Genomic DNA, 20,809 nt, shown 5'->3' with positions numbered 1-20,809 from the left:
ATAATATAACCTAGGTATGTAGAATGTTTTGTGCAAATGCACCTTATTCCACAACATCAGTTAATGCCTTTCTCAGAACGTATGCCTGTCGTTAAGTGATACATGTCTATCCCACTTGATAGAGCATGGTTGTTTTTCTAACATTAACCAATTTTATGACCAAAGTCTTACATTCTTAAATTGCCGTTTAGTGTAAAATGCTTGTACAATGGGAGGCCAGTAACTAGTCCAATCTATTAAAATTAGAGCTAAAATCACTGTATGGACAGGAGACTAGGAGATGGGGTAATGATACTGTGATAGGAGGAAAAGCAAGAAACTCAAAGGATCAGAATAGTGTACGGTTGAGAAGCTCAGAAAGTCTCGTATTTCTCTTCAGTTATTTCTGTTACTACTCATTTCACTAATTATAAAATGTGTCAGAAGAATTCTAATGGTGTCTGAAAACTGAGAAAGCCATTTCACAATAATATCCTTAGGTCTTTAATATAAGTTATAAAGACATTGAGTTTAAAACAAATTCTTGGTATTTATTCATGGCCCTGAACTCAAAGTGATCCAATGCCTCCCTGGAGCCGTGACTAACGGTGTGCACCACCATTCAGCATCATAGTTTGTTTTAAAAAAAAAATAAGAGAGGCAGTGGCAGGTTGATCTCTGTGAGTTTAAGACCAGCATGGTCTACAGAGTGAATTCCAGGACAGCCAGAGCTGTCTCAAAAAACAAAAAGCAACAAAAATCATTTATTATTAATATGTGTGTGTCTATGTGTATGCATTATATGCAGAACTCAGGAAAGGGTGAAGCCAAAGTCACAAGTGGTTAAGGGATTGGATTTTAGAAACTGAATTGAGGTCCTCTACAAGAGTAACAAGTAACAATTTCTGAACCATCTCATCCCTGTAATACTCACTTTTTTTACTCGAGGACTGGGGACATAGTACTTACTAAGGCATGTGCTATTTGAAATGACCTAGGCAAGACAACATATCCTTTAGAAGCCTGTTTCCAAGAGGTGGATAGACACGTACCTTCTTCTGGAGCATGGTATGCAGCCAAAGCATTCAGCATATCATAAATAACTTCCTTAATAGTATCAGGAATGACAGGAAGAGATGAAGGCTTCAAAGGTGTGGTTTTTACCAGCTGTACAGCATTAGGGCCTTTAATTCTAAGATTCTCAAATTCATCATCTGAAGCTAGGCCAAAATCAAACAGAAAAATCAGAAATAGCGTACCAGCCTCTACAAAAAGTATCCAGATAAGGATTGTATACTACGTAAAAACTTGGGAAATACAATAATTTTAAAAATAGGTTCAGGTCTTAATCTAAAAAAAATAAAAATCTGACTTTTATAAAATAAAGAAATTATGTTTAGAAACTTAGGGTATACTTCAATAAGCAACCTCAAACTTTTAAACATGTCTATACGAGCTTCTGAGGAAGTTCATCTATCATATATCCCCAAATGTTGACGAAATTGATCCAGAACCCAACCCAAGTCATTATCTCACTAGTATCCTCTTACAAAGAAGAGAAACTTGTAGTTTTCGTTTCATATTAATATTTATCATGAATTTAGGACAGGTATCCTAAATTTGATATTAATCTAATTACTTTCTAATAAAGCTATTATCTTTTTGGCAAGCTTGTCACTGCATGCCATGAGCCACATAAATATTTGTTCTTTAATCAGCTCATTGGATATAATTCTACTGCCACATAGAGTCAGTCTATAATGAAAGAATGTGTCCTTGGTAACTGTGGAAAGGCCTAGAGAAGTAACTGAGAATTACCCACAGAATTTCCTGACCCAAATGATTAACCAATGTCTTAATAGCTGCCTAAAGATTATTTTCAAGTTATAGATCTCTTCAAAAAGAAAAAGGCCAGACTCCGGGGTCTTAAAGAATAACAGCAAATGAAACTGACCAGTCCCTGAGCCTCGAGGGGCTGGAAGCGCAATGCGGATACAGCAATTGGCTACTTCTGTGAATATGTCTGGATTGCGGCAGGCAGCTGGTCCAAGAACTCGAAGGATGTAGTTGATCTCCCTGGAGCCGAGGCTGCCAGATACAACACCAGAGGTAGTACTTCCAGCTCCACTTGTAGCTGCCGAGCGAACAACCTAGGAAAAAGCATTGCCCATTTAAATTTCTAGATATATAGTTGCAAACAAAAATGTTATTAAAGATTAAAATGCTAACCAAGCTTTGTCTGAAACAATAGGTGACAGCTCTAGATATTTGAGAGAAAGATACTCTTGGTCTTTATGCCCCTTTACAATTAAATAATGTGTAAAATATATAAGTTATAACACATTTCAAAGCAATATTATTACATAATTACATTATTTGGAAAGCAAATCATATCACAGATGCCATATACCTTCCATATCTGACTGTATTAATTGGAAAGTACATCTGATCAGATGCCACATAGCTTATTTTAACTGTCACCTCCAGCCTCCCCAAATGTTGCAATTTTAAGCTACAAGGGTTCAAAATATATAACAGACACCCACAGTTTGATGGAACAAAATATAACATTTTCTTTATACAGAGCCAGTTCCAGGAAAGCCTCCAAAACAATACAGAGAAACCCTGTCTCAAAAAACCAAAGCGAATGTACTGTTCTTGTAGAGACACTGAAGTCAGTTCCTCTGGACTTTGAGGACACTGTACCTTTGTGCACATACCCACAAACAGAAAAAAATAAAGTTTTTTTGTTTGTTGATGACTGTGTTATAGTCCTGGAACCAGGACTACTCTGTTAGCTATCAGTTAGTTTCCTGATTTGGTATATGGTAGGCAAAGCCAAACCAGACAAAAGTAAAAGAAATCTGGGTACAAACTGGTAATACTTTTCTAGTAAGTGAAAAATGCACATCTTTTGATCCATTTTGATTTGATTCCTAATTCTAGGAATCCCAAAACATGAACAAAGCCAGGTATAAAAACAAGTATTACAACACTAGGTTTTATGTGTGAAACAAAATAGACAGGGATGGAGGTAAAGTCTAGTAATATTCACGATGACTACTAAAGAGATTTAGTAGGCAGATTGAGAATTATACAAAAGTATGGAGGAAAAAAAAGCTTTACCGATTAAGATATTTGTCTTTTAATTATTTGCTGTAGTCTTAATGTAAACATTTTCACAATTATTTTTCATCTTTTCCTGATTTACTCATTTAGTTTAAAACATATGAACCCATTTTTCTGATCTTTACATTGGGTAATTGTTAAATTCCCAACACAAACCAGGAATGTTTGGGGGAAAAAAACTGGAACAAAGGTATGAAAAGCCGCACATGATACCAAAACTACTGACCTTTTCCATAGTATGGCGAAGAGTGCAAGGATCCTCAATGATATGTCTTAAGAGAAGGGTGACTAGGGGGGTAAAGCCACTGAAGCCTGAGCTTTGGGTCAAATTCAAGATCATTCGTGTACTCTTCAGCTCTGCAAACATCATGGCATATTTGTGGTCCCGGGTGAGCCTCAGGCATAGGCGAAGGGTGGCATGCAATGTGTCTGGGTCCACAGGGACTCCCAGCATGCTCACACAGGCTCTTATTAAAACAGTCACCATATCTTCTGTCAGGCCCTGGATTAGGATGTCCCCAATTTTTGTTTCTTCCAGGCTTGCCTCTTTTTCAGTATTTGTACTTTCTAGGGCCAAGGGAATATCTACAAATGGAGGGGGGGCAGGGGGAGAAGAAGAATGTATACAATTAAGACATTTTATTCCATACCTCTCGTTCTGAAGCAACCAGCCATCTCTTGGGCTGAAAAACACAGCCAATTCTATGACTAAGATTAGCAGAAGACCATATATCTCTTACTGTTCTTGGAAAGGAAATAATTGGTCGCAAAAGGGGCTAGATCTTAAGCTATACATATAAAGGCACACTATCTTTGGGTAAAACTTTTTGAAATATTCAAAACGTGTGGACTGGAGATATGGCTCAGCAATTAAATTAAGACTGTATACTACTCTGGCAGAAGATCTGAGTTTGGTTCCCAGTACCAATATGGGGCTGCTTACTATCTTAAATTCTCTCACACACAGTTAAAAACATAAACTTTAAAAAAAAGGATTCAAATCGAATGCTGTATACACAACTGCAACCCTATAATTCCAATTATCTAGGAAATTGAAGGAGAACAAAAATGACTTGAAAAAAACTAAGACCATACCAGTGCCTTTACTTTCTTTACGTTTGATATCCGTTTCTTTGCTTTCTTCCAGTGTCTTCTCTAGTTCCTGTCCATTGCTGCTTTTTGAATTTTTATTCAGTCTTGGTACCCTGAGGAGAGTTAGCATCACAGGGCGTCGGTTCCCTGTTTCTTCATTAACCTAGAATTCAAACAGACAAAACAAAAATCTGTACATAAAAAGGAGTCTGGGGAGTTCTTTTAGAGAAGATGTGGCAATAGAAAGGAACTTTGAAAATCTATCCCATCTCTACAATATACAGTGATCAAAGTCTACAGAATAGTACACATATAGACCTATAATCAATTTTGAAATTTCCAACACTACTATAAACCTTTCCTAAACAAAACAAAAAAGATCAATTTGCCACAGACCTATGGCCTAGCCAAGGATTATTAGAAAGACTGAAAATTTAAAACTCGATTTACAAGTGGGCATCCTATTCCTTAACATGACAAGATTCCTGATTCAGAAAAAACAAGGTAAAATGCATATTAAGTACAGTACCACCTTCAATAAAGATTACATTACTAGTTGAGCATGTACCTGCACCATTGTAGTGAACTGAACAGTGTATCTTCGTCGGCCTGCAGTGAATCTTACACTTGTTTCTCCAGATTTCCAGGCAGAATCAATGGTGCTGTTGTTGCTAGCACTGTAACTACACCAACGTCCAGAGCGGTCATCAAACCAGCGCCAGTTGTTGCTGTTGGACTGTAGGTACTAAACAAAATGAAACATATAAGGTTTCTTTTTATTTCCTGCAAGTTTTATTTTCTGTCAAGACAATCAACAGGCATCTATAGTATAAAGTTACTGCAGGAAAAAGGTATGGTAGACATTTAATGAATCACTAAGAGGCCTTTATTCTACCTACCTACCCACCCACCCACCCACCCTACCTTTCGGCTTTTTCAAGACATGGTTTCTCTGTATAGCTTTGTAGAACAGAATGGCCTGGAATTCAGAGACCTGCCTGCCTCTGCCTCCCAAGTGGTGGGATTAAAGGTGTGTGACACCAGCTCCTGGCTAAGAGTCTTTCACTTTTTTGTTGTTAATTAATTATGAATTTTAATATTTCAGCTGACAAAATTTAACAAGCATCTTGCCAACAGATATATTTTTACCTTTTATTAAAATTAAAAACAAGTTTGCTTCACATGTCAATCCCAGCTCCCTCTCACTCCCCTCCTCCCCCAGCCACTCAACCCCCTACCCAATCCCTTCATGGGGGATCTCTTTCTAATTCAAAAACCTAATAATCTGTCTGTTTTGCCACCATGTACTTGCTTTGAACACTATGAGCATGATTGTGAAAAATACACTGAAAAAATTCTGTTACTAAGTGGTCAAAGAGCCATTTGAGGCCTTTAAGAAATAGCTCCAAAACAAAATTATAAGAACTCTCCCTTTTACAATCCCTCAAGAGTTGTATTTTGGTTGGATAATTTTAATTTTTCATTTCTCCCTTCCTACTTTCTCTTCTGATCTATTTTTGCCTCAAGAAATGAAACCATCATGTTAAAACAAAGACATTGTACTTCACACACCTTAGTCATTTGGGCTCTTCTTTTTGATGAGATGGCTGTCTTTTCATAAAAATCAATAAGGAGCAACACTGGAGTGATCCACCTAAAAAGAAATTTTTATTTAGGTCAAGCCAGAAACATGCATAAATTGGAAAAATGCCAGGCATTTTGCAATTGCATAACCATAAAACCCTCAAGATTTACTTCATATATACTTCAGGAAAATGATTCAGAGCCTAAACTCAAGGGACAAATCCCTAAGAAACAGAATCAAAACCAGGATAGATAAAAGGCCACTCACTTTGGGGTCTGAACCTCCTTTTGCTCCTTGGCAGCCTGTAAGCAGGGTTGAACCACTTCTAAGAGCTTGATTAGGACATTAAGGATGCCACTTGATTCAACCACCCAGGCACAAGGTAACTTCAACTCCTGATTTTAAAAGAAACGATCATAGGGAGGTTAACATTTACACAACTGTTTAAAATACAAATTCTATTTCTTCAGCTATGCAATTTCAGACGAGTTACATCAGCTCTCTACATTTTGGTCTCTTCATGTGATATGTTTAACTCTAGGGCAATAGTACTGATTAAATAAGAAGTATAAAAGCACCCAAAACAGCCGGGCGGTGGTGGCACACGACTTTAATCCCAGCACTCGGGAGGCAGAGGCAGGCGGATCTCTGTGAGTTCAAGGCCAGGCTGGACTGACAGCCTCCAAAACAATATAGAGAAACCCTGTCTCGTAAAACCCCCCCAAAAAAGCACCCAAAACACAGCATCAGGCATATTAATATGTTTAATATGGAAATAGGTTCTTATATAATTAGGGAGAGTCATGTAGGCTGTGCAGTCGTTTTGTTTTTCAAGAGTGTTTCTCATTTAGCACTGGCTTTCCTGGAATGAATTAATTCTATAGACAAGACTAGCCTTGAACTCAGAAATCTGCTTGCCTTTTGCTTTCCAAGTGCTGGGATTAGAATGCACCACCAGCACCACAGGTGAGTATGCAGTTTTAATAGTAAAGTTTTTGATTTACAGAGCTTTATAGTTCAAGCAATGGTTCTTAATATAAGTTCCACTAAACTGTTGAAATTAACAGAAAAGCAATGCAAGTGATTGTTCAATAATAGGTAGTTATTTAGACAAAATCAAAAACAATTAAGAACCACTTCTCCAAGGTCAACTACTTTCTAGTTTTTATATTAAGAACAATAATGTAATGTATCTTCCCCGAACTACCCTTTTCCCTGAATAATCTGCTAGTTGATCAGGTAGGGAAAGGAGACTAATTCTAACTACCTTAAACCTAACTTGCTAGTTAGGATCTCAGTATGTCACAACTACAGTGATTTATCATTTAAATGCCCTTCTAAAGTGACATCTGACACTCTTGTGTGTATGCAGTTGAGCATGCATGTGTTTAGAGGCCAGATACAGACATCGACCTCATTCATTATCCTTTGAGTTGTTCTAAGAAGCTCTTCTTGCAATCCAGATGCACATAAACTTTCCAAACTCAGAGCCTTCTACTTTGTACTTCGTTATAGATGTTTTAGCATACAGGGGAATTGTGGACTCACATGAAGTAACAGGGATCATGCTTTGTAATTTTCCCCAATTCAATATATTCTTATGTGCTAATTCTTCAATAAATGAAATTAGGGCCAAAAGATATGTTACCTCAAAAAGTAGTGTTAAAAGCAAGATTCTAGTAGCCAAATTAGAGGCCTGTGGCAGGGTGGCCATCTGACTGATCCATTCTGACACTGTTTTTGTGTCACTTGTTGTTAGAGGAAGAGCAGCTTTGATCAATACATCAGCAGCTTCCCACACCTAGAAAAACAGAAAAACTCATTGGTTTATAGAAAACACAAAACACCTTAGGTTTCCATTGTCCCCAAAACAGGTTACCTCTTTTAAATTTCCCAAATCGTCTAAAAGATTTTATAAAACAAAATCTTAATGATTTAAATAATACAATGATAAAAAATTACAAAGAAATTCAAACAAATGCTTTAGGACTATCTCCTGATGTGGGTATTTGAGATAATTTGCTTCTTATCCTATCTCAACAATTAGAACATGTTGATTTTATAATGGTAGAGGAAACAAACACCAAGTATCAAAACTGGGTTATTGGCATTCATCAAAAAGTCTTATGGTAAACCTCACTTTTCCTTTCTTTCTATGTTCTATTTTTATGAAATGAATAAATTCAGACAACCACCCAGACCTAGACTCCAACCAAAAGAATTCAGACCCAGAATATAAATGTCAGGTAGAATGAAGGCTTTTCAAAATGTAGTTTTGATAGACAGCGGGAAAACAACTTTAAATATTTCCAGCATATGGTACCTTGAAAACTTACCTGATTGACAACCTGCTTCAAAATCATATCACGGTAGTCTGCTCCATTACGTTTGATAGCTGTCATGATCAGATCACAAACTCGGTATACCGTATCAGGCAGTTCATCAAGAAGATGGAAGCAGCCTGGTAACATTGTATCTGTGAAAGTATGGAGTTCATCTTGTTCCAATGGGTCAGCATCTTGAAACTTTTCCAGACATTTAGCTTCTTCCTCTTCTTGTTTTTCTCGGGCTTTACGTTCTTCTTCCTCCTTCCGGCAAGCAACTTCCTGGAGGCAGGAAAGAAGTGTGATTTCATATGCCAGAGGTAAAGGATACTTAAGTACCATATACCTTCTCAAACAGTTGAAACTTTTAAGAGGATACAGTAATGAATGTAACAGTAGTAATATAGGTTAATGCCAAGATAGGGAAAACAGACTGCCAGTACCCAAAAGCACTGTCACAGTTGTTATCTCAAGCATCTTATATAATAAAATTCAGAAAACTCATTTTAAGATCTTATTAGATGTTGCCTTCCAGTATGGTAAATTTAAGTAATAATACCGAGGAACACAGCTAAGTTTGGATCACCTAAAGCTTCAATCAGGTCTATACAAGGTAGCTTAAGGATAGACCAAAAGGTTGAAATGAAAAAGTACTCCTTTGACTTCCCCCACCACATCACAGAACAAAGAATTACAGTGTTCACAGAGATACTTTTGGATATAAGATTTTAGATACCTCAGGTGACTCTGCCCTTTGATCCATTGGAATATCCTGTCCCAGAGACATGGCAATTGCTCTCATCATCTGGTCTTCTTCAGACATGCTAAGATCCTACAGAGTGACAACAGAGAATCTAATAAAAACACACATACAAAAATCAATAGAAACCTAAATAGGCAACCCGAACTCACAAAGAAAGGGACCGAGCCCAGAATGTTGCTCTCTCTTATTAAAGTCAACTAAGGCTTACCTGGTTACCAGTACAAGGACAGTGGTGAAAATTAAAATGAAAACTATGTACAGAAACAGTTCTTCCACAAACAAAGGTCAACAAATGCAGCATGACTAGGTAATATATTCTGAAGCTTACAGTGTTAATAAATAAAACACTGGCACAGGACATGGAAAAAAAAAAGGTTATCAGCAGCCAAACTAAGGCGTGCAAATGTAAGACTTTCCGTGTTAACTCACCCGAACAACTCCTCCTATGATCGGAGGAGGATGGGTTAAAAGGTATTCTGTTGCTTGTTCCATTGTGCTGGTGTTCAATAGGGCCTCCATGGCATGTTCTCTTGTGAAACCCATGTCCATGAGCTATTAAAAAAATGTAAGAACGGGCTGGAGAAATCGCTCAGCGGTTAAGAGCGCCGACCACTCTTCCAGAGAACCCAGGTTCAATTCCCAGCATCCACATGACAGTTTGAGTTTAGAACCACATTAACAGGTAAGTAAAAAAAAGCTTCAAAATTCAACAAAGTTTTTCTAACTTTACATGACCTAAGTATTTATAATACAGGGCAGTAATGAATCATGAAAGTTCCTTTATCTTTGTTTTATAACATTTAAACACTAAAGTTAAATGTTGGTGCAAAGAGCCAATCTACTTCTCAACTTCATCCTCTCTTAAACGGAGGCCAGGTTAGATTGCTTTGCTTTATAATTACAGAAGAAGACAATTATATACAAGAAGATATGAAATATCAAACTTTCTAAACAGAATTTTTACTTATTGTTTTCTTTTTTTTAAAGGCAGGGTTTCTCTGTATTGTTTTGCAGGCTACCCTAGAACCATGCTGGCCTCAAACTCCCAGAGATCCACTTGCCTCTGCCCCCCCCCCAGAGCTGGGATTAAAGGCATGGGCCACAACCTTTAATAAAAAGGAGGTGTGTGTGTTTGTGTGTGTAACTGATTTGAATGAGATAATCTTCACACATAAAAATTTGAGGAAGACAAATGCCAAGTACCAAGAATGGGTGGAAACAGTTTCCAAAAGACATGGATCAATAAATGAAAATCTCAATGCCAGGCCTGAGATAGGGCCCTAAGAGTTACTATTCAAGGAGTCCAGTGTCCCTTTAAACAACATAGGATATTACCTTTATTCTTGGTTGCCAGTGTTGTGCTAGGTGATTAAATACCCTAATGCTGAAGACACAACACACTTTAGTTTCAGGATACAGAAAAATCAAATTCTAATGGGGCTAGAATACTCCTCCCTGCTGTCTACCTTGCATAGTACCAGAAACTCCTATGTAGGTCAATTAGACAGAAAAATAATTAACAGACCCTATAGTAAAACCTCTTGCAATGGTGGCATGATTATTATGAAGGTAATTAAGTGCTTTCTCATTGCATTTGAGGCCTGCTCTACAGGAAGGCATTCCTACCTGGTAATGTATACCAGGGGAAGTCATCTTGTCAAGCTAAATTCTAAAAATTCTAAAAAAATTTTACCTATAGATTAATGCTATTTTCAGCATCCATCAGAACTTTTGTTTTGCTACAAGCAATAGTTAATACAGATACTTGTAACTCCTCCCAATGCTGAGAGAATAAGTAACTTCAAGTGCTCAGCCCATATTAAACCCACTTTCCAAAGGCTCAGAAAATATTATGGAAGAGGGATCATAAAGATCTTAACATGGAAGAAGGGATGGAATGCTTCTCAAAAACTCCTTTCTGAATATCCATGACCTTTACAACTCATAAACTCGCAATAATTATGGTTACCTGAAGATGAAGCCAGAAAACATTCAGCTATCAATGGTGAGGGACTCACAAATGCACACCTCTAGCTGCTAGTGAGCAGAGAGTAATTCAGGGTCTGGACATGTTTTAGTGGGTGGCCATGTACCCATGTTCATATATATATGCAACACTAACAGGATATATAAACACATAAATAAAAAGAGGAAATGAAGGCAGGAGGGAAATGGCCTCAGGAGACTTGACAAGGAGGCTGAAGGGGGTGACTATGATCAAACTACACGTATACAATTGCAAAGAGCAAAAAAAAATTTTTTGAGGAAAACAATGTTACAATATTCTTTGAAGCTTCTCCCTTCTAGGATCTAATTTTCAAAATATAATCATTTCAAAGCCATAGGATTTAGAGGTGAACCAGTTTCAAACAGCTTTTGTTAGAGAATAAATTAAACAACAATTTTTGCCTCATAATTTAACCAGAAAAGTAGTGAAGTGAGTTTGATAAACCAAAAGTATTCTTTGCAGACTCCTGAGAATATGATCAATATGCTTATGAGGATTCCAATGAATTACTTCCACATAGTACTAGTGCCATAGCCTTCATCTTTCATCATGAGGAAAAAAATGAATCTTTTGAGAAAAAGATTTCCAGGCTAATAGAACCAAGCACTTAAGTATATAAAAGCTTAAGAAAATTCACAGGCAAGATCAGTGGCAGATAATCTCAGCATGTGAGAGGCTGAAGCAGGATTCTTAGTTTAATATATAAATCTTGCCTACACAGCTAGACATGGTTATAAAATAAAACAAAATTTATCAGCATTAGATTCTATAATGTGCAAAGCACAGGTCTTGGAATGTTAAGCTAGCAATCTACCTGTTGTAGTTGTTGCTGGTTGACTTGAGGTTCTCTGCGGGAGCCACCTTCTTCTTGGCCTGTATCCTCTTCTCCTCGAGATCCTTCCTTCTCTTTGCTCAGTCTCTCTCGAATCACAGGTTCTCCTCGGAGAATGTGGCACAGAATGGCCAGCATAGACTCAGCCATTCGTCCCCCATAAACCTTGAGGGGTTTCCGGTTCCACAGGTTCTTGATGCAAGTAAAGGCTGCCTGTAAATCATTAAAAAATGTATTGAGATTTCCCCCCTCAATTCAAATCCTCAGCAGGAATAAGCGAAAGAGTCAGACACTCCTTGACAAAGATGAGTGAGCCCCAATAATTGAGGCACTGAAGTAGTTTAACAAAGTAGAGTGGGGACATTTAACTCATACAGAAGTACCAAGTACCAATCAGAAGCTCATAGCTCGTTTACAGCATAAAAACTAACCAGAGTCTCTATACCTTATTGCAAACAAGCTTTTGTGAGAATCAAAATGACTTGTTTTTCAACAGTAATGTTACAGGCAAAACATAGCGGGAACTATTCAGATAGCCTGAGAAATTTTTCTCTTTTGGTTTTAGAATGCAGAATACTTACTTTTTGAGTTACTACAAGAAAGCGGAGGGCACTGAATTGTGGAAAACTCTGGACACCTCCAGGCAATTTGGCAGGCAGTGAATGTGGAGATTCAAGCACCGTGGTGGGATTCACCATCTTTTCTACAAGCATAAGCCAGGCATCTAGGAATTCTCCAGTGCCATCGGGTAAATCTGAATGTTCCAGTCCCTCGGCAACAGGAACTTTTCCTCCCATGGACAGAGCCCAGTTGAAAGTTCTAATTCAAGTAAGACAAAGCATGTGGATAAAATATTAACTGCATTTATGGAAGAACTTACACTTAAATGCTTACACAATACTACTGGCACTGGTACCATACTCTCTCCTCTTGGTATTACTTTTTTTTTTTGCTTCTGAGATTTAATACAATTATGTTTTATAGATGTATCTAATGCGACTGTGTCCCATGACTCTGGATTTTGATTGGTTGTGGTTTTCTGAAGATTCCTTGATGATGGGTGAGGACCACATACATTGGGTTAGACTAAGGAGACCCTGTTATTACTTCTAAAATGCCATTCATGAACTTATTAAAGAAGTAAAAACAAAGACCGTAACTGGTTAAAGTTTATCTTAAAATCTTTTAGTCAAACAAAGCAAAACAGACAACAAAAACAAACTTATGGAATTAAAAGCAACAAATAAATGTATGTCTATTAAAAATAACCCAGGAGGTAGTGCAGCATGTCTTTAATCCCAGCACTGGTGGGGGGAAGGGGGGTGCGCAGAGGCAGGTATATCTATGAGGGATTGACGTCTGTTAACACAGAGAAACCCTATCTGGAAAAAAAAAACAAACAAAACAACCCAAAAAAAGGACGTATAAGAAATGGGAAGCCAAATATGAAAAAGCAGAGATATTTTTTAATGCACTCATGTTTAATGTTTTGAATGTTAACCCTCATATTCTCTGTTCATACAGGTGCATGCCTATTCCAAATGGAGGACAGATGCACTAGAATTATAGTTACACATAGGTGTGTTACCAAATAGGTGTTTGTACTAGAGCTTGGGTCGCCTAAAAAAGCTGTAGGTGCTCTTATCTGGTGAACCACCTGCCTAGCCCCAAAGTAGAGACTCTTACTATATTACTATTGAATTTCCCTCCTTCTTAGAGAAATAAAGACATACATGGCTTATTCCTAGAACATAAAATGGAATAACTAATGACTTTGTCTATATATACAACCATCACTGGGAGCTGCTAAGGCACATATATAGGAAAGGTTAAAGTGCAAGAAATGATTCTCTATTAAACAAATAATCCTTACTCAAAAAGAGCATTGTGACCGCCAGAGCAGAGAAACTTCTGAAGCATAAGGTGGTAAGGATACTTTCTCTCATCAAACAGCATTGGAGATGTGAATCCAACTGAGCAAATGAAGAATGTCAGCCTAAAAAACAAACAAACAAACAAAAAACCCAACCATTTCTAACTTATTGAAATGCAGTTTAACTGTAAACCCACTAGCAATTACAATAGGTACAATAAAATACTTCATATGGAATACAAGAGATTTCCAACTTTTCACTAAGTAGAATAGCAACAGACATACATTATTTTGCCACGTTCAACTCTATATTTTAACTAGGAACTCACCTGAAGCGGGGAGTAGGTGTATATGGTGGGGGCTGCCATGATAAGCCTTTTGTGAGTAGCTTAGTAAGGGCTGAGGCTGTTGACCTAGCGGCAGGTGTTGGTGCAGTAGTGGTACTGGCAGCATGATGGCTTCTTCTTTGGCGAACAGGAGAACCAACACAAAGTTTAACAAGGAGTCCAAACAGTTCAGCAAGTGCTCGACCTAATCTGGAAGAAGCTGGAACCCAGAAGCCAGGATAATGCTATAAAATATTCACATGATTTCATGACATCTCACGTTTCCCACTTCTTAATGAAATTATTATAACCATAAGTATGATTATCATTTGGCGGTCACAGGACAACCCTGGGGAGCCAGTTCTCTGGGAACTGATCTTAGGTCATCAGGTTTGCGTACAAAGTGCCTTTACCTACCAGGCCCCCCTTTTTTTTGTTTGCCTTCTTCTGGACAATAGTAAAGAAAGTCTAAGACCTCCCTCTTCATGTGATAATCCAAATAGGAAGTTTCACGAGGAACAGATGGCAGTAAGATAAGGACTTATAATGCCAAATTAAGAATAAATCAACAGTCTCTGTTGGAACATTACAGCAGTGAATTTGCTAGATTTAAATAGTCATTTAAAATGCTTACAGAACTGTAAATAGCAAAAATATGTTTAATTAATTCAGTGGTTCTCAACCTTCATAATGCTGTGACCCTTAAATACATTTCTTCAGGTTGACGTAACCACCAGCCATATAATTGTTTTGATGTTGCTTCATAACTATAATTTTGCTGTTATGAACTAAAATGTGAATATCTGTTTTCTGGTGATCTTAAGAAACACTTGTGAAAGGGTCATTAAACCCAAAAAGGGTTTTTTTAAAACCTGATTCAATAAATCTGGAGCCTACGGATTGGTTTGACTAAATGGACAACGACTATCACGATTTTCCTTCATATCTGTGTTTGCTAGCACTGGGTATTGTGGATCTGAACTGAGGACGCTTGCTTGCACAGCACTTTAGTGAGTCACCTCATTAGCCACCCCCCCCGTGTGTGTGTGTGTGTGTGTGTGTGAGAGAGAGTATATACATGCAAGCACAAACAGAACACAGGCTATAAATAGAAAAATACAAATAGACTTGTGTTCCAATCAAGCTTGTCTGAAATATCTCTCTCAAAACTTGTGTGATAAGGCATACAACACAGAAATAAAAGTCATTTTATCTTTCTATTCTATATACATTAATATTTCATAATTTTAAATATGGAAGAGGCTATACATACATGCACTACCTTTTAAGAAGGTCTGACATACTCAGATTCTGAAAACCCAATGAATTTAAATCAACAGGAAAATATACACTTGATTTCATTACTCTTAGATGAACAGATAGTGAACCTGCTCAAAGGTATTTCAAAGACAAGAAAACAAAATGCATAATCAGTAAAGAAGCAGACAAGGAAAACATAGGGTCTGCACAGCAACTCAAGTATAATAAAACAAAAAGAAACACAAACATTGTCAAATTTCACTTAAATTTTGGGATAATTAATTAGTAGACTTCTGAAGGTTGATTTCTAGGATGAGGCCACCACCCCTAATCCACTGGAGAAACAAGATGCCACTACAGACTCCCAGATCAAAACAAACACGAATAATAGGTAACATTTTATGGATTTAAGATCAAATAGAAATACAGAAGGTCAACCTTATGCTTTTTTGCTTTTAGGAGATAGGTCTTCATTTTCTTCTATCTTAAAGTACTAGAAAGTCGCAACTATCCCCAAATATACTAAATATGTTGTCCAAATACTGGTATCATACTAAGGAACAAAAGATGTCAGACAATTCATTTCACATCTTGAATACAGCTTTGTATCCTGCTAATCCAGTCTCCTTGAAGCACAAGAAAACATGTTACTGGATAACCAAAGCAAAAAGATACTAGTGACAATTTTGAATGCTTAGTCATATAAAAAAACCCAGGAGTTGTTTCTAGAGGCAGAAAGTGGGCCAACTATCACACTGCAAACAAGTAAAAGCATCCAGTACACTCAGTAATAAGGGAAGTCACAGGAACATTTCAGTGGAATTGTGGGAGACACCACTTGAAACAACTGAAGGATGAATAAGAGGTAAGGATTTTTAAAAAGGAGGGTAGCTATTAATTCAGGAAGGAGTTTTCTCCTTTTAGAAAGCACATCACATATTGTGATTCAATAAAATACACGTGAAAGTCACAACATTTTTACTACTTTTTCTTATTCCAATTTAATTTGTTTGGGGACTGTTCTGAAAGCCAGAAAGGACTTTTCTTAAGAATGGAGAATTGCAGCCTGGCGGTGGTGGCGCACGCCTTTAATCCCAGCACTAGGGAGGCAGAGGCAGGCAGATCTCTGTGAGTTTGAGGCCAGGCTGGAGCAACAGCCTCCAACACAATACAGAGAAACCCTGTCTCGTAAAAAAAAAAAAGAATGGAAAATTGCTAACCTGACAGCAGTGGCTTGATCTGTTTAATCCTGGCAGCCATGGCTGGTGTGATTTTAGATTTGCCCTTAGAATCCGAAGAAGGTTCATCTGTCTCCATGGGAGCCAACGTCTCACCATCTAGCTCAATTCCTTCCAATAAGCCCTGGGTAGAAGCATCCATACCTCCAGCTGCTCCATCCTGTTCTCCATCTGCAGAGTTTAAGAAAGTAGTAGTAAGATCATGTAAACACAGCACTTACCTGGGTCCATGTTTTGAAGAGTTCCAAGAAATAGTGTTTGTTCGTAAATAGTGTTACTTCCTAAGTTTAGGAAATCAAACCAAACCAGCCTCCAAATCAAAAGCAGCAGCAGAAGAACCAAACAAAAACAAATATCAACTAAAAATTGAAGCAATGCGCTTTTCTGTTTGGAGTTCTACCACGTAAATACTTGGTGGCATCTTCAAATGAAAGCACATGATGAATAATCTTAACACACAGTAAAGTGTTGTGTCATATTTGAAGTTGTCACTGAAGATGCCCTGGCTCTTACAGAATCTTAGAGCTAGTTCAAATTCAAATTGGACAGGGGGATGGTTTTATTTTTGGGAATTTATAATGTGCACATGAGCAGGAATTATGTAGGAAGATTAAAATTATGGGTGCTTTGCCAGAATCTATGCCTGTACACTTATGTACATGTCTGAGGACCATACACACTGGAGTTATAGATGGTTTTGAGTACTATGTGGGTACTGGGAATCAAACCTGTGTCCCATAAAAGAACAGCCACTGCTCTTAAACTGCTGAGTCATTTCTCTCCATCCCCCAGTGTGTATGATTTCTTTTGAAAATTAAACTATATTTTACCTATTTAGTACATGCATGTGGAGTATGGGTGTAGAAGTCAGAAGACATCTTCTAGGAGTCAGTTCTCTATATGGGCCTAAGGAATTAAACTAAAGTCCTCAGGATTGCAAGCAAGGGTTTTCGTCTACTACTGAGCAGTCTTGCCAAAACCCATCTTTGAAAAAGATTTACTTACTTATGTGTATCTGTGCAGGTGTGCAGAGGCCAGAAGCTAAGCTGGAAGTCATTAAGCCCCAACGATCCACTTATCTTCACCCTGCTCCCCTTGAACCTGAGATTACAGTCATGCCTGAAATGCCAGGCTCTGATATCCAAGCTTCGTTTTCTCATAATTATGGAGCAAAGTGTTCTTAAGGACTGAGCATTATCTCCAGCCCCTTCCCTCTTAAGTTAACTATGTAGTCAAAAACTACACTTAACTCCTGATCCTTCTGCCCTTGCCTAAAATGGTGAGATCACATGGCTTTGTTTTATTCATTGTTAAAGAATTGTGACTTCTTTACTAAACTAACTGCTAGCTAGCAATGGGGTTGTGGTACATGTGAAGACTGACAAAGAAAAAAAAAAACCCTAAAGAATAAGTCTCTAAACAGTTGGGAGAAGCAATTCTTTGACAAATTTACCCTCAAAAAAGTTCCTTGTGAATAATTTTATTCCCTGAATTAAATTTGAGATATACATTTTCTCCAAAATTAACCTCAGAGTCTTTTCCACTCCCATAACAACCACTGGCTGTAAGTACTTATTTATTAATATATATCGGCTTTCTTCAATTTAACATCATCAAATTTCCCTATCAAGAAATTTAAATGCATTTTAAAGGATATCTTGATAGATTTTCATAAATAGAATTGTCTTAATTAATTTTCAGTTTTTATTTACTTTAGGTCAAATTCATGTTTCTAAAAAAAATCACTTTCGTGTTTGCTGCATCAAGGTCAGAGAACTGTGTGTGATTTCTAATTACACTGTTTTAGAACTTACCGTAATTAAACCAAATATCAGAAAATGATAAATTTTAAAGCAACACTGTAAGAAATATGTGTGTCATGTATCCAATTTTAACCCAAATTAAAAAGTAAAAATAGATGAAAGTTGTCAATAAACACATCATTTAATCCAGTATGATAGAAATTGTTATTCAGAAAACTGAGAAACAATTGCTTCTTCCAACAGTTTAGAGAATTTATACAATAAATCAAAATATCATATCCTTTGATAGAATAACTCAATCTGATATTTATATAAAACTACAATGAAAGACTTTCATTTCCCAAAATAGTACACTAGAAATTAAGCTGGGAACAGTCAGCTCTTGGCAGTTAAGAAGATATATATGTTTCTTTTAAGACACTCTTAAATATCCTAAGGAAAAGATAAGGCAGATACTTCTGACATGATGTGTGTTATTTGGTGTTAGAAATATGTGTTCTCCTGTTATACTAATTTTACTATGAGTATGTTTTGTTAAAATCTAAATTTAATAACTAAAATTCAGGAAAACAATAAAAACTGAGGGGTAAGAATGACAGAGTTGACTAAGTTTCACAGTAAGCCTATGAAGTCACAGGAACAGAACTTAGGAGAAGTAGTGACCAAGGTTTTAGTTTCTTAGAGTTACCTGATCTTTTTCCGCCCTGGGTCGTACCTGCCTTCTCATCCTTTGGAACCAGTTTCTGCATGTCCGCCTGGCCAAATTCACATCCAGATGGAAGGCTACAACAAGGCAAATAGTAAACCAACAAATAAAAACCCAAGCCGAACAAAAGTCCTCTTAGATTCTACTAGTAATCTACGTTGCCTCTGATTTGCTTGGCCAATACAGCTCAGAGCAGTTATGTTATTATCCTAAACATAATTTTAAAAAACCTATAATTCCTGAAGTGACAGGATTTGTATCATGTTGACACAACCATCAAGCATGCACAAGATTTTTCAGTTAAGTCCTTAAACTAGAAAGTGGGAAGGACAAAGGAGCACAAGAACTTTTGGATTCAACTTCCATTCATTGAAAGGAACCTTGCAAGCTTTGTTAACATTGTTAGAAAAGCTAAGTGAATATTGCGAGATATTAAAATGACTATTCTCTTACCTGTTTGGGGTACACAGAGAGAGGAGGACAGTGCTTTCCCACACCAGAGAACAGTATAACTGGCTTAGCTTGCTCAGAACACTCAAACCCAATTGAGAACCCCATTGATTTACTGAGATTGAACGAATTTCACTCTGCAACCAAAAGATAAGTATTTTCACATTTGGTGACAACACATATACAGAGATAGGGCACCTTCTTTTATTGTGTGCATTTGGGTGGCTATGCTTGTAGAGTCCAGAAAACAATCTTAGATTCTATTACTGAGGTATCTTCGTAACCTGGCATTTGGCCTTGTTGACGAGCTCATAAGCCCCACAAATCCACCTGTCTCTGTTTTATACTGCTGCGATTACAAAGTAAGTATGCACCTTTTGGACAGGCATTTTTATATAATTTCTGAAGATTGAAACTCAGGTCCTCAGATTTATATGACAGGCATTTTCTAACTGAGTCATCTCCCGAACCACGACATTTTCTTTATGGAAAAAGACCACAGATTGGAGACACAGCATTTGACACATTTTCTTCTTTTTGTATGTTAACTATTAATTTAAATGTTTTATGGCTAAATATCTTTTGCCATCCCATTGTCAAGTCTACATGTTACAGATTAGTTAGTCCTAAATGCTTTTGGGATGGCTCAGGGATAAAGACACTTGCCATTCAAACTCAGAATCTCAGAACCTATATAAAAGTGAAAGGAGAGAATTGACTTCATAAAATTCTCCTGTGACTTCCCCGTGAGCACTGTGGTATTCTCACAACCCATCCTGACATCAAGCACACACCATAGTAAACAAAAATGTAAAAATGTGAGATTCATAAAATGGAAAAAAGAAACATGGTATAACATGTAGTAGAAGAATTCAAATAAATCCATATCTACAGACATGCACAAAATTCAAGTGCAAATGGATCAAGTACCTCAACATAAATCCATCCAAACTGAACCTCAGGGAGAACAAAGGGTGGGAAAAACCCTTGAATGCATAGGCACAGTAATTCAATTACTAAGATAGAATACCACTAGCACACACTCTGAGAGTATTAATTAATAAATGGGACCTCCTGAAACTGAAAAACAAAACAGCTGTCTACAAAATGGGAAGAGGTCTTCACCAACCCCACATCTGACAGTGGGCTGATCTCCAAAATATACAAAAGAAATCAAGAAACTAGCAATCAAACAGCCAAATGATCCAATTAAAAAACCGGGGCACAGATCTAAACAAATGGCAGAAAGACACTTAAGTAAATGCAAATCAAAACCACTCTAAAATTCCATCTTATACAGATTAGAATGTCTAAGATCAAAAACACCAATGACAGCTGGTCAGAGTGCAAACTTGTACAGCCGCTGTGAAAATCAGTATGGCGATTTGTCAGAAAATTAGGGATTAACCTACCTCAAGACCCTGCAGTAACACTGTTGGGCATATACCCAAAGGAGGAACAGTCAGACCACAAGGACAGTT

At 37.3% G+C, this 20,809-nt stretch overlaps 1 protein-coding gene across 18 annotated transcripts in view; it reads right to left on the bottom strand.

The window, feature by feature from the left end:
- Positions 1-20,809, bottom strand: part of Huwe1 (HECT, UBA and WWE domain containing E3 ubiquitin protein ligase 1) — a 134,705-nt gene that overhangs the window by 37,175 nt on the left and 76,721 nt on the right. For 15 of the 18 annotated variants that reach the window (XM_021222898.2, XM_021222899.2, XM_021222897.2 and 12 more), the window contains 18 exons: positions 19,332-19,465; positions 18,861-18,955; positions 16,392-16,580; positions 13,915-14,131; positions 13,586-13,708; positions 12,294-12,531; positions 11,695-11,925; positions 9,302-9,424; positions 8,846-8,941; positions 8,122-8,391; positions 7,434-7,586; positions 6,053-6,180; positions 5,773-5,854; positions 4,769-4,945; positions 4,204-4,363; positions 3,335-3,693; positions 1,934-2,129; positions 1,032-1,199 (listed from right to left, as the gene is read on the bottom strand). In XM_021222898.2, the coding sequence (XP_021078557.1) occupies positions 1,032-1,199; positions 1,934-2,129; positions 3,335-3,693; positions 4,204-4,363; positions 4,769-4,945; positions 5,773-5,854; positions 6,053-6,180; positions 7,434-7,586; positions 8,122-8,391; positions 8,846-8,941; positions 9,302-9,424; positions 11,695-11,925; positions 12,294-12,531; positions 13,586-13,708; positions 13,915-14,131; positions 16,392-16,580; positions 18,861-18,955; positions 19,332-19,465 (3,139 nt within the window). The remainder of the gene's footprint in view (positions 1-1,031; positions 1,200-1,933; positions 2,130-3,334; positions 3,694-4,203; positions 4,364-4,768; positions 4,946-5,772; positions 5,855-6,052; positions 6,181-7,433; positions 7,587-8,121; positions 8,392-8,845; positions 8,942-9,301; positions 9,425-11,694; positions 11,926-12,293; positions 12,532-13,585; positions 13,709-13,914; positions 14,132-16,391; positions 16,581-18,860; positions 18,956-19,331; positions 19,466-20,809) is intronic. The other 3 variants (XM_021222902.2, XM_040744008.1, XM_021222901.2) reach the window with 2 other exon arrangements.

The sequence above is a fragment of the Mesocricetus auratus genome, unplaced genomic scaffold (assembly GCF_017639785.1).
Source record: "Mesocricetus auratus isolate SY011 unplaced genomic scaffold, BCM_Maur_2.0 Super-Scaffold_100003, whole genome shotgun sequence".
In the NCBI taxonomy this organism is placed as follows: Eukaryota; Metazoa; Chordata; class Mammalia; order Rodentia; family Cricetidae; genus Mesocricetus; species Mesocricetus auratus.
This window is presented reverse-complemented; position numbering and strand designations above follow the sequence as displayed.